Source organism: Salvelinus fontinalis, chromosome 32 (genome assembly GCF_029448725.1).
Source record: "Salvelinus fontinalis isolate EN_2023a chromosome 32, ASM2944872v1, whole genome shotgun sequence".
NCBI lineage: Eukaryota > Metazoa > Chordata > Actinopteri > Salmoniformes > Salmonidae > Salvelinus > Salvelinus fontinalis.
This window is the reverse complement of record NC_074696.1, coordinates 39,368,959-39,383,399: the sequence shown is the minus strand read 5'-3', so window position 1 is coordinate 39,383,399 and position 14,441 is coordinate 39,368,959. Positions and strand designations below refer to the sequence as shown.

General features: G+C 40.7%; 1 protein-coding gene across 1 annotated transcript in view; it reads right to left on the bottom strand.

Annotated features, from left to right (window-relative positions):
• LOC129831308 (golgin subfamily A member 6-like protein 22) overlaps positions 1-13,933 on the bottom strand; it is a 42,236-nt gene extending 28,303 nt beyond the window's left edge. Inside the window, exons 1-4 of the mRNA XM_055894601.1 lie at positions 13,798-13,933; positions 13,231-13,304; positions 12,529-12,777; positions 3,218-7,446 (exon numbers count right to left, since the gene is read on the bottom strand). Of these exons, the coding sequence (XP_055750576.1) occupies positions 3,218-7,446; positions 12,529-12,777; positions 13,231-13,252 (4,500 nt within the window). The 5' untranslated portion in view covers positions 13,253-13,304; positions 13,798-13,933. The remainder of the gene's footprint in view (positions 1-3,217; positions 7,447-12,528; positions 12,778-13,230; positions 13,305-13,797) is intronic.
• Positions 13,934-14,441: the final 508 nt, after the last annotated feature.

Here is a 14,441-nt window from a genome sequence, read left to right as displayed (position 1 = left end):
TCTCTGTATTTCAAACATTTTCTGCTCTGTGTTCTTTCTCATCCTGTTCATCTCATTCGTTATACTCTCTTCTTCTTTTCTAAGTTCGACAATTATGTTTTCTACTTTTCTCATCTCACACTTTCTCTGCTCTAGCTCATCCATATTCTGCTCTATCATTTTCTTTTTTCCGTCCAACTCACATCTCTCTTGTTCCATCTCTGCCTTTGTCTGATTAATTAGAGACCTTTCTTTAATTTGCTCTTTCATGATATTTTCAATCTCTTCTCTTTGATTGTTTACCTCTGTTCTGAGTTTATTCAGATCTTCTCTCTCCTTCGATAGAATGTCTTGTTTGCCGTCTATCTCCTCTTTCTGTCTTTTTATTTCAGCGCTCATCAATTCTTCTTCGATTTTACTCCTCTTTGTCTCCTCCACCAAACAATCAATTTCGTTCTTTTGTTGTTGTATTTGGACAGGAATTGGTGATGCGCTGACTTTCTCCCTCTTTGTGTCTTCTATGATCATATCTAGGTCGTTGGACTTCCTCTGTAACTCCAGTTTCATTTGTTCAAGCTTTTCTCTCTCCACTTGTACCTTAAGCTTCTCTTGTTCCACCTTCCCCTTTTCTTTCTGCGTCTCAGATCTCATCAGCTCCAAGTCCTTTTTCTCTTTTTCAGAAATCTTCCTGTTTCTTATCGTATCCTCTTTTTCTTTTTGCATCTTACTTTTCAGATATTCTAGTTCCTTTCTTTCCCTGTTCAGGCTTTCACCCCATTCGTCTCTGTCTTCTTTCCGTCCCTCTATTTGAGCTTTTAAGTTCAGCAGATCTTCCTTCTCCTTCTTTGTCCTTTCAAGGATGGCTTCCATCTCCTCCTTACGTTTCTCTATGTAAGCTCGCTCTACTGCTAATTTATTTCTTTCCGCCACGGTAGCCTTTTTGATGTTTCCCATTTCAATTTTCTCTTTGCTAAATTTAACCTGCGTTTGTTTAAACTTATCTTTGGCTTTTTTAAAGTGCTGCATCTTTTGTTTTTTATATTGCACCTCCCTCACGATTACCTGTATTTTTCTTTGCATCTCTGCATCCATTTGCTTGAGATTTTCTTTTTTCTTTTCTATGTCCTCAATCATTTGTCTGTCCTCCTCTCGTTGTTTTGTGATCATGTTTTCCATCTCAGCCTTTTCCTTCTCAAACTCGGCTTTTGACTTTTCCAGGTCATACTTCTCTCTCATAATCATTTTCTCTCTGCGCTCCAAGTCTCGTCTTTCTTTTTCAATGGCGTTTCTTAGCTCTCGTGACTCAAATGGGATCTCAGTTGTCATATCTCCAAGATAGGTCCTTTCTGTTTCATCCTGTGGTCTCTGGACCATGGTCTTCATCATTGGCATTTCCTTTTTCATTCTGTTTTTTTCCTCTTTCTGTCTGTCAAGCTCAGCTTTCATAGACTCCATCATATCCTTTCCAAAGCAGAAAATTGATTTGAGCTTAGAAACTTGCCTTCTGGGCACTTTACATAGAAACTACATTATGTCTTAATGAATCAATTTCACAGTTTGACATTCACCCTGTGGATAACGGTAATGAGGATGGAGAGCTCCATATACATAGTTACTTAAAGTTACTTCTCTGATTCATTTTGAAATATACATTGAACAAAAATATAAAAGCAACATGCAACAATTTCAGTTCAGTTCATATTAGGAAATTAGTCAATTTAAATACATTCATTAGGTCCTAATCTATGAATTTCACATGACTGGGAATACAGATTTGCATCTGTTGGTCAAAGATACCTTAAAAAAAGGTAGGGGTGTGGATCAGAAAACCAGTCAGTATCTGGTGTGACCACGATTTGCCTCATGCAGCGCGACACATCTCCTTCACATAGAGGTGATCAGGCTGTTGATTGTGGCCTGTGGAATGTTGTCCCACTCCTCTTTAATGGCTGTGCAAAGTTTCTGGATATTAACCGATATTAGCGTAAACTGGAAAAAGCTGTCGTACACGTAGATCCAGAGCATCCCAAACATGCTCAATGGGTGACATGTCTTGTGAGTATGCAGGCCATGGAAGAACTTGGACATTTTCAACTTCCAGGATTTTTTTTTTTTACAGATCCTTGCTACATGGGGCCGTGCATTATCATGCTGAAACATGAGGTGATGGTGGCGGATGAATGGCATGACAATGGGCCTCAGGATTTCGGCACGGTATCTCTGTGCATTCAAATTGCCATCGATAAAATGCAATTGTGTTTGCCTTCCCATACCATAACCCCATCGCCACCATGGACCACTTTGTTCACAACATTGACCTCAGCAAACCGCTCGCCCACACGAGTACCACTCTGTCATCTGCCCGGTACAGTTGAAACCGTAAAGAGCACACTTCTCCAGCGTGCCAGTGTCCATCAACAGTGAGCCTTTGCCCACTGAAGTTGGTTATGACGCCAAATTGCAGTCAAGTCAAGACCCTGGTGAGGATGACGAGCCTGCAGATTAGCTTCCCTGATGCGGTTTCTGACAATGTGGGCAGAAATTCTTCGGTTGTGCAAACCCACAATTTTATCAGCTGTCCGGATGGCTGTCCGACCAACCCGCAGGTGAATAACCGGATGTGGAGGTCCTGGGCTGGCATGGTTACACGTGGTCTGCGGTTGTGAGGCCGGTTGGATGTACTGCCAAATTCTCTAAAATGACGTTGGATGCAGCTTATGAGATATTAACATTCAATTATCTGGCCACAACTCTGGTGGACATTCCTGCAGTGAGCATGCCAATTGCACGCTCCCTCAAAACTTGAGACATCTGTGGCATTGTCTTGTGTGACAAAACTGCACATTTTAGAGTGGCCTTTTATTGTCCCCAGCACAAGGTGCACCTATGTAATGATCATGCTGTTTAATCAGCTTCTTGGATTATCTTGGCAAAAGATAAATGCTCATAAACAGGGATGTGAACAACATTTGAGAGAAATACATTTTTTGTCCAACATGTTGCGTTCATATTTTTTTTCAGTATATTTTATTGATGGCATTATAAAAAAAATGGCAAGTTTCTGTTTACTTCAATTCCTGTGTTGATTTATTTTGAGTTAGCAGGCCTGCATTTTTTGTGAATGAATCAGAGATTTTTGTGTGTGAATCTTTCCACAACAAATTTGACAACCAATCTTTGGGATGTTGGCCCTTAAAGTCTTGTAAAAAAATATGTAACACAATAATTCGGTACATACCTTATTTTTCCTTGCATTGTCCTCTTTAATCTTCCTTTTTTCTCTTTGTATCTCCTCCCTTGCCAGGTCTATCTCTGCAACCGCTCTCTGTATTTCATCTTTCATCTGTTCCATCTTTTCACTCTCAGCCTTTACATCTTCCATCTTCTGTTTCAGCTCTTCCTTTTGTCTCTGTATCTTTGACTTCACCAGTTCTAACTCATCCCTCTCTCGCATGATCTTCTCCATCCTTTGCTCCAGCTCTTTTTTTCTTTTTTGTGTCTCCGTCTTCATCAGTCTGATTTTGTCCTTTTCCCCTTTTAACTCCTCCTTGCTCTGTTCCATTTCTTCTTTCACCCTTCTTAACACCTCTCTGGTTTGTTCCACCTCTAGAATCAATCTCTGGATTACAGCATTCAGTCTGTCTTTGTCACCCATCTCCATATTGCTTTCTTCCATCCTGTTTTCCATTGCCACTTTTGTTTGTCGTACCATTTCTCTGGTTCGCTCTACCTCTTGGATTAATCTCTGTATCTCAGCGTTCATCTGTTCCTTCTCGTCAATATCTCTAAAGCTCTCTTCCAGACGAATCTCCAGTTCCTCTTTTGCTCTTTCTATTTCAGCCTTCGCCTGTTCAATTGCATCTCTCTCCCTTTTGGTCTCTTCCCTTCTTTGTTCCATATCTTCTTCCGCTCTCTCTATTTCATCCTTCATCTTTTCCATTTCTTCCTTTCTTCTCGTAGTCTTTCTCATCATCTGTTCAAGGTCCTTTTTCTTCCTTTGCATCTCAGTCTTCACTAGTTCCATCTCTCCAATCTCTCTCTTGGCCTTTTGCATCATGTTCTCGATCTCTTGTCTCTGTCTCTGAATATCTTCCCTCACACTTTTCATCTCATCCATTTCTGTCTTTGCCTGTTGCATTTTGTTTTCAATTTCCTCTTTCTGCTTCTGTATCTCAGATTTGATCCTTTCCATCTCCTTTTTCTCGCTCTTTGTTTTTGCCATCTTGTTTTCAATGTCCTCTTTCTGTCTTTGTATTTCAGCCTTCGTCTGTTCCAGCTTGTCCATCTCTCTCTTTGTCTTCTCCATCCTTGCTTCAATCTCCTCTCTCTGTCTCTCTAGGTCAAATTTAATTGTTTCAATCTGGTTAATCTCTTTGTTAATTTCCTCCATTCTCTTATTCAACTCCACATTTTCTCTCTGCAGTTTGGCTCTGTCTTGCTGTTCGTCCCTCTGTACCTCGTCCCAGAGTTTTTCCATCTCTTCTTTTACTCTGTTTAGCTCATACTTGACCTTTTCATAGGGTTCTTTCTCTCTTATTGTTTCTTCCCTTATTCTCTCCAAAAGTTGTTTTTCTCTCTGAATTTCATCTTTCATCTGTTCCATCACGTCTCTGGCTTGCTTTGTCCTCTCAATGGATCTTGTCATTTCCTCGTGCTGGTTCTGTATTTCAACCTTCATCCGTTCGACTTCGTCTCTCTCTAGACTCGTGGCATCCCTGCCTTGTTTTAACTCCCTCTCTATTTTCTTCTTGGTTCTCTCTATCTCCTCTCTATCTCTCTGCATTTCAGCTCTCCCTTCAAGCTCTTCCATGACAGCTTCATCCTTCTTTTTCTCAAACTCCTGCTTTTTCTTCAGGGTCTCACACCGAAGCAATTGCAAGTCCTTTCTTTCTCTTGCGCTTTCATGGATTTGTCTTTTCAATATGGCCCTTTCTGACAAAACCTCCGTTTTTATTTGCTCAAGCATCTCCCTCTCTTGCTTTGTTTCATCCATCTTCTTTTGTAAGTCCCCTTTTTCATTCTGAAGCTGTATTTCTTCGGAATCTTCTTTAGCTCTCTCTAACTCATCTCTTATTTTCTCCAACATTTCTCTTTCCCTTTGGATTTCAGCTCGTTGTTCAAGCTGTTCTTTCACTGCTTCATATCTCTGTTTCTCAATTTCATCTTTTACTCTTCCAGCCTCATCTCTTTGCTTTTTCAGCTGGGACTCCACTTTTTGTACGACCACCTTTGCCTGATCCACCTCATATTTTGCTCTGTTTGCCTCCTTCACACGGTTCTCTATTTCTGCCATCTGTCTTTGGAGTTCAGCCTTCATCTCTACGATCTCTTCCTTCTCTTGCTTTGTGACTTGCGTGCTCCTCTTGATCTCTTCCCTTTCTTCCTGAAGTTTACGCTCCATTTCCATTAAGTCCTCATTCTTTAGTTTGGCCTCTTCGGATATTTTCTCTGCAATGTTTTTCTCGTCTTTTACACTGGCTTTCATTTTTTCCAGGTTTTCTCTTTCTCGTTGCGTTTCCACCTTGTTTCTTTCTATTTCCTCTCGCACTTCCTGTTTTTCCTTCGTCAACCTTTCAAGTGTTTCCTTCTCTTGCTGTGCTCTTGCTCTCTGTTCCACCTCTTCTTTCTCTGTTTCACACCATTTCCTTTCCATGTCCTCTTTCAATTGAGTTATCTCATACTTAACCTCTTCATAATGCTCTCTCTCTTTCTCTGTCTTTTCCCTTCTACTCTCCAGATCTTCACGTTGTCTCTGTATCTCTGCTTTAACTTCTTCAATTTTGTCTTTTGCTCGTTTCGTCTCTGTAACTTTATCTTCGATATCTTCTATCTGTCTCTGTATATTAACTTTCATCTGCTCCATTTGGTCCTTTTCTCGTTTTGTGATCTCCCTGCTTTGCTCATTCTCCTCTTTCATTCTCAGTGTTTCAAAATGAATCCTCTCCAATTCTTGTCTCTCTCTCATTGTCTCTTGCTTTTTCCTCTCCACGTTGTCTTTTTCCTTCTGAACTTCAGCTCTCAATTGTTTGATCCCATCTCTCTGTCGCTTTACTTCTTCACTCCACTTTTTGGCTTCCTCTCTCGCTCGGTTTTCTCGTATTTTTTCAACGCCCTTGGCTTTCTGCATTTCAGACTTTAGCATTTCCACTTCTTCTCTCTGTCTCTGTATTTCAGCTCTCTGCTCCAGCTCCTCCTTGACAGTCTCATACCTTCTTTTTTCCATTTCCTCCTTCACTCTCCTGGTGTCATCTTTTTGTTTCTCCAGTGCTTCTTTCGTCCTCTGTATCTCTGCTTTTACGTTTTCCATTCGGTCATGTTCTTGCTTTGTCTCCTCAATTTTTCTCTCGATCTTTTCCACTTGTCTCTGCAGTTCAGCTTCCCTCTGTTCCATCTTATCATTCTCTCGCTTTGCTTCCTCTCTGTTTTGCTCAATCTCCTCTTTGTCCATTTGAATCGTATACTTGATCTGCTCCAACTCCTTTTGTTTTCTTAATGTTTCTTGTTTGTCCTTCTCAAGTGAATCCTTGTCTCGAAGAATCTCTGCTTTCATTTTGTTGACCAGGTCCTTCTCTTGCTTCGTCTTCTCCCTGTGTTGATCAACCTCCTCTTTAGCTCTCTGCAGCTCAGCTTTTACATTTGCAAGTTCCTCTTTCTCTTGCTGGATCCTAGCTCTCTGCTCAAGCTCTTCTTGCTCAGTTTCATACCACCTTCGATCCATCTCTTCTTTTACTTTGTCTATCTCACATTTAATCTGCTCAAATTGTTCTTTTTGTCTTTTAATGTCCTCTCTTTTTGTCTCCAGCTGACCTTGCTCCCGGTGTACATCGGCTTTCATCGCTTCCATTTTTTCTTTTACTTGATTGGTTTCTGCAATTCTGATTTCCATGTCCTCTATCTGTCCCTGAATGTCAGCCTTAATCTGTTCCATTTTCTCCTGCTCTTGTTTTGTAGTTTCCTTGCAGTGCTCCATCTCCTCTTTTGCTCTCAATGTCTCATACTTGATCAATTCCAAACTCTGTCTCTCGTTAATGGTCTCATTGTGTCTTCTCTCCAGAATGTCTTTCTCTGTTTGGACATCAGCCCACAATTGTCGTATTCTGTCTTTCTCTACATTTAATTGCTCCATGTTCTGTTTCAGTTTTTCATTCACATTCTGTATCTCCATCCTCATCAGCTCCATCATTGTGTTTTGCTCTTGTTTCTCAGCCATTAGCCTTTCTATTTCATCTTGTTGTTGCTTAATCTTTGCTTTCATGTAGTTCGTTTCATTTCTCTCCCATCTTGACCCCTCCCAAAGTTTTTCAATCTCCTCAATTGCTTGCATTGTTTCTTGTCTTCGTCTCTTAAGAGATTCCTTTTTTGTCTGTATGCCAAGTTTTGGTGTTGTCTTGTCCTCTAATGTTGTGGTATCTCCATACCTTTGATCCAATCCTGTCTGTGTCATCTTACTGTTTCGTTGTCTCTTCTCTGTTGTGGGTGAGGAAGAGGAATACATCAGAGTTTTCTCAAAGCAAACCAGTGAGCATAGCATTTATTAAAAGGTGAGCACTTTTTCAGATAAAGAACACTTGGCCATACTTTAAAGCAGCCTTTCTTAAAGGTGCTACATGTAGAATGTCTCACCCATGTGGAAGCTAGATGAATTGCAACAACAACTAGGCATTTCAAATATCCCCCCGTGCACACAGTTATCCTGTAACATGGTAGAGAGGTTAGTGCTATCCGGGATCCTTGGGACGTCCCTACCATTATTCTAACCACAGTGGTGGTTTTAGCACGTAAATCTTGGTGGGGCAAACAAAAATAAAAAAATTGGGATGCATGCCAGCAAAGCCAATACACTACACAACACTAAACAATACATTAATTACACTATAACGGTGACAAACGGTGTCCACAAACCGTTAGGGCCTAAAGCTGTCCCAACCGCAGAGCCCCAACAATAGTCCCAATACCTTACCACTGCTACACCAGCCAAGCCTTTTCTGGCAGCGAAACAGTTAATTCAGCCTCATTTACTGCCTTAAAAAAACATAGCTGATATGGCTGACTTTCTTAAACAAATGTTGTTTCTACTGACAATTGAGATGTACAAACTATGGCATAAGGGGACGACAAGTGGATAAGAGGCAATCTGTAATTTCGATTAAGACATTAATGAGCGAGCTAGGACAGATGTAGTCAATATAAGTATTTGTTCAGCACTTTTTAAATGTACAGCGACAGAATTCAGAACATGGGCCGTTCTTACAGTATTCTCCATGTACACCAAGTCAGACCAAGTCAGGATAAATAAAGGTGGTATATAAGAAGACAATGAAAGCTCTTACAATATTCGATGATTATATTTCTCTAAAAGAGGTTCTAGACTACATGTGCACCACCAAGTCAGAACAGTAGGCGAAATTAAGAGGTGAAAATATTCCAAATTATTAGGGTGAGGCACATGGGCTACTAACAGCTTGCTACACAACATACATTTAGTATTACCTTCTTAGCTAAAGTATACATATCTCTCTGGCATATTACATCATTTATGCAGCAGTATACAATACATTTTTGGACTCACTTGAACAGGAAGGTGGCGTGACGGTCTTTCGTGGACAAATTTTGTCATCAAAGTCTGGCATTTTCTGGATTTATGATGCTTTCAAGACAACTGGGAACTGGGGGAAAAAACAAGTCTTGGCTCTAGAAAGAGGCTCGAGTTCCCGACTTACAATTCCGAGTTGGATGACCGTTCAAAATGTATTTTCCCAGTCGGAGTGCGTTTTTCCCCCGAGTTCCCAGTTGTCTTGAGCTCACTGAAGTCAGATTTCCCAGTTCCAAGTTAACAGTTGTTTTGAGCACGGCAGAAATCATGCTGGATTGAGAACATGGCCAATGTTGAATGTTTATCATTTAAACTTGGAAATGAGACCTTTAAGGCTAGTGATTGCATTGGAATGCTTGCAGTTAGCCACTGATTCCATCCAAACTACTCATTGTTGAATTTGCGATTTCCGACTTGTTGTTTATGTCCAATGGCCGATGAGCACCGATACGTTTTATCTATTATTTCTCTTCCTTATTTCTCTTCATATTACAAGGATTGAAAAGGATTTTCCAGTAGATTGTTAGCTTGATTCATGACAATGACATATTGAGGTCTCAAATTTACTGTTTAGAGTTAGCATAGTAGAATATAAGGTGCAATTTCGAAATATGGTTGTGCATGAGAAGTTTGTCTCTTGTTATAGCAGTCACTGACAGTCACTCAATTAGCCGTGTCAGTTAACAATTTTTTTATTCCTAATTTAGTCTAGCCATCTTTCGAAACTTGTAGTAATCATGGCCGAATACTGACCAGGCACACAGGGCATGTGACCAGGGGCCCTGACCTCCAGGGGGCCTCCATTGATTTTGTTAGTCACTCTCATTCAGATATAATATTACATGGCATAAGTCATGGAAAAATGTGTAGAATTGCAGGATATTGTCCAGCGGCTGGAACCAAAATAATTTTCCTATCGTTTCATTCTGACAAGGAACCAATATTTGTGAAATCGACATTGTTTTTACATTTAGCTCATTATATTATTCCACCAGTCAGTGCAGATAGAGCAGCTTTCTATGGACGGGCAAGGTAGTTCTTTACATTCTTGATGGACAGACAAGTGTAGGGCGCGAGATGTAACTGAAATGGTTGAGGCTTGGCTTGAAGCGCTGGACATCATGACCAGAGCATAACAGACCTACTGTTTTCTCTCCATATCCCCGGATTCCTACCGCAAACTCTGAACATTTTCACCTGGATCTTCGCAACTAGCTAACCGCAATCCCGGGTGACTACTCCTGGCTAGCGTTTCCATCCCGGAGCAAGCACCAATTAGCCTGAAGCTAGCCCGGCTAGGGATCCTGGGCTACCACCGAAGCCCACTCCTGGGCTACAATATCCGGACCCCTCCTACTGCCAGTACGGGGCACGGAACCCCGTTCCGATCCTCTACGACTGGAATACCGACATAATCTGCCCGAGGATTCCAACAGGCCCCTCAGGCGTGACGTCCGATGAAGGCCCATTCTGCTAACCGCGGCCTGCTAGCTACCTAGAGCTACTTGGAACCCTACTAATCCACGACTGGTCTATCGATGTCACCGCACGAAGAGGCATAAACAGACTTACCTCCATCGCGACGTCCCCCAAAGGCCCCTCTGCTATCTTGCTAGCCCCAGTCTACTAACTTGCTAGACCCGGTCTGCTAACTGCTAGCCCCGGTCTGCTAACTGCTAGCTTGCTTCCACCGGTCTGCTAATTGCTTGCTTGCTAACCCCGGTCTGCTAACTGTTTGCTTGCTAACCCCGGTCTGCTAACTGCTAGCTTGTTAGCCACGGCCTACTAACTGCTAGCTTATTAGCCGCGGCCTACTAACTGCTAGCTTATTAGCCCCGGCCTGCTAATTGTCTGAATCTCCGTGTCCCCAGCCAGCCCAACCACTCACTGGACCAATATGATCACTTGGCTACGCATGCTTCTCTCTAATATCAATATGCCTCATCCATTACTGTCCTGGTTAGTGATTACTGTCTTATTTCACTGTAGAGCCTCTAGCCCTGCTCAATATGCCTTAACCAGCCATGTTGTCCCACCTCCTACATATGCGAGGACATCACCTGGTTTAAACGTCTCTAGAGACTATATCTTTCTCATCATTACTCAATGCCTAGGTTTACCTCCAATGTACTCACATCCTACCTTACCTTTGTCTGTACACTATGCCTTGAATCTATGCTATCGTGCCCAGAAACCTGCTCCTTTTACTCTCTGTTCCGAACGTGCTAGACAGCCAGTTCATATAGCCTTCAGCCAAACCCACTGGCTACAGGTTATCTACAGGTCTCTACTAGGTAAAGCCTCGCCTTATCTCTCAGCTCTCTGGTCACCATAGCAGCACCCACTCGTAGCACACGCTCCAGCAGGTATATTTCACTGGTCACCCCCAAAGCCAATTCTTCCTTTGGTCGCCTTTCCTTTCAGTTCTCTGCTGCCAATGACTGGAACAAACTGCAAAAATCACTGAAGCTGGAGACTCATATCTCCCTCACTAGCTTTAAGCACCAGCTGTCAGAGCAGCTCACAGATCACTGTACCTGTACATAGCCCATCTGTAAACACCCCATATATCTACCTCATCCCCATATTGTATTTATTTATTTATCTTGCTCCTTTGCACCCCAGTATCTCTACTTGCACATTCATCTTCTGCACGTCTACCATTCCAGTGTTTAATTGCTATATTGTAATTACTTCGCCACCAAGGCCTATTTATTGCCTTAACTCCCTTATCTTACCTCACTTGCACTCACTGTATATAGACTTTTTGTTTTCTTTTTTCTACTGTATTATTGACTGTATGTTTTGTTTATTCCATGTGTAACTCTGTGTTCTTGTATGTGTCGAATTGCTATGCTTTATCTTGGCCAGGTCGCAGTTGCAAATGAGAACTTGTTCTCAACTAGCCTACCTGGTTAAAAAAAGGTGAAATAAAATAAATGAATAAAAATGATTTGACGTTCATTATAATGTGTTTAGGATATTAGTAGGCCTATCATTACTTCACTGAATTATATACTAGCTAGATACCTACGGAGGAGCAGCTAATATGGAGGAACTTTGAACGTCTGAGAGTTGGCTCAACGCTAAGGCTAGATCAACGCCCTGGTCCAGAGATAGCTAACAAGTTTGTGTACCCAGCAACACTGGAATTCAAAACACGTCTTACCTTTTTGTAGGTAATAAATCCAATGTGAAACGTGATAACTGTGGTATCCTTAACTAGCCTAGAAAACTAGTAGGCAGACACTGAAGGAGGAGACGTTTCTGAGCGACAGAATGAGTGCTTTGTATAGGTGCTTTGATTACGTTTTTTGAGGGACTGAAAAAAATGCTTGGAACATTATTAACCAGTTCCTATGTTTTTAAAATAATGTTTCTGTTCCGGAACACCAGAGATCACTTTCATGCCCGGTTCTGTTTCCGTTCCTCGAAAATGTTTACTATTTTCCGGTTTTAGGTTCTGTTCCCTGAACCGGTTCCAACCCCTGTTTAAAACTGCAAAGATTTCTCTACACCCTATGGCAAAATGGGTAGAATTGCAGGAGATTAGCTGTAAAACAGCTAAAAAAAATTCTCTGTGACCCATGGCAAAATTTGTAGAATTGCATGAAATTTGTATAAATGTTTCAGAAATTTCAAACACGTTCTGTAAAACAGCAATATTTTCTTTACACCTCATGACAAAAAGTTTATAATTGCAGGGAAAAAACTATCTCTGTCAACAAAATCTTGTTCGTCTTCATAAAAAGAAACAGTGTCGTTCATTTAATAACAGTACAAAAAAAGTATGAATGTATGTACTTGTAAGTCGCTCTGGATAAGAGCGTCTGCTAAATGACTTAAATGTAAATGTAAATAACAACGAATATATTTATGGTGAAGAGCATATCTAGAATGTTCCAACAATTGTATAATAAAGTGGACCGAAGATCAGAAATATGAATTAATCTTACCTAGCTTGTCCATGAGTTCAGGCTCTTTCCGTTTCAATATCAGATGGAATGCACGTTTGGTTTGAGGTGTCTCTCTCTCTACGGCTTCAAACAGCGCCCTCATCTGGTCTTGTGTGGTCTGGGCTGCACGGACGCTGTGTGCCAGCTCTTCTGGGATAAGATGTTGTGAGATCACAGCGTCTGCTATGGGCCCAGATAATCTCACCTGCGCAATGATCTGCTCTCTGAACTCCTCCAAGAAGTCCCCCACTAGGATTTAATAAATTAATTTCAATGAGTTGCTGAATGTATTAATTAATTAATTATCATGTAGCTTTATTTGAAGTATAACTGGCTAAGATTTTTGTAAGATTCTATACAATTTTATATAGTTACAGGCGACTCCTGATAAGTACAAACGGAATAAATTGTCATTTTTACTTGCTCAATATGTCATTATTTTATGATTCAATGCACACACATGCCATGGGTGAACTGTCAATCACAAACACATATCGAAAAATGTCACAAAATAGAATTATAGTTTCATTTTTAATCATTGAAAATAATATAATACTATAATTAAAATTATGTCTGAATAATTTTATATATATAGATATATATTCAGACATAATTTTAATTATAGTATTATATTATTTTTAAGAAGAACTCAAACCTGAAGAGCAAAAGGGTGTATACTGTTTTACAGAACGCAAGAGGTACCGTGGTTTCTTGATTTTGCCATGTTTGCCTCTTCCAATGTTCCTTAGGGGGCTGCTGTCCATGAGATCACTGGCCTGGTTGAAATAGATAAGGTGGCTTTATGTTATCAAACTCAGTTTGAGCACGCACGCACGCACGCAGGCAGGCACACGCGCATGTGCGCGCGTCCATACACACCAAATATTTATTACTCATATAGACATAAGTATGATTCACAAAAAAATATCACGACAAGATGAGAAATAGGTTTCAAATTTCACATTTACAAAACATATTGATATGCCAACAAATAACACATTTAGAGACCTTGCGTTTTCGACTGTTTCTTTTTTTCAAATAACAACTTTCTCACTTCTGTCTTCCCTACTGTATGTCCCTGGATTTTCTCTATACGGTTTTGGTTCAGTTCTTTTTTGTAGTACACATTTTTTATAGAAAATAATATCTAATATATTGGTGTATTGGTAGATAATCTTGGGGAAAAAGCAGAAGACACATTTCCATCTAGAATGTACCAATAAAGTATATAGTATCTTATCTGAGTCAGTTATTAAAACAACAACTCACCTTAGTAGTGACCGATCTGTGAGTAGAATTTATTCCGTTTGCTTGTCCGATGTGGTGTTGGTGTAGGTTTTGCAGTCGTACCAGATCAGTAGAGAAAGAAAATAGGCAGAGGTTTCATAAACATTTGATATCTTCTCTTTCCACACTTAATTTGAAGGTGGATAAATGTAACAGAAAGTGAGCTTCCATTTGATTGGTTGAAAGGCAACGCAGGCGTGGTAAAATATCTTAATACGCATCTTGCCCTTAGTCTGGCTCTCTCTGATAAGGGTGGGGTCCATCTCTGCACTTTGATTGACATGGTGCCAGACAACCCGAAGTCCCCAACCCAGAACTTGCAAAAGAATCATGTGAACACGATTTTAGCATTTAATTCTTGGTGGGACAAACTCAAACATTTGTTTTTTAGATGCATGCCAGCAAAGCCACAACACAACACTAAACTTTAAATGAATTGCACTATAACGGTGAACAACGGTGCACACAAACTGTTAGGGCAATACATAAAGCTGTCTTTCTTTTCAGCACCATGGAGTGAATCCTACCACTGCTACACCTGGCTATCAGCGGAGCCTTGTCTGGCAGCGAAACAGTTCATTCAGCCTCATTTACTGAAAAAAAAATAACTGATATGGCTGACTTGC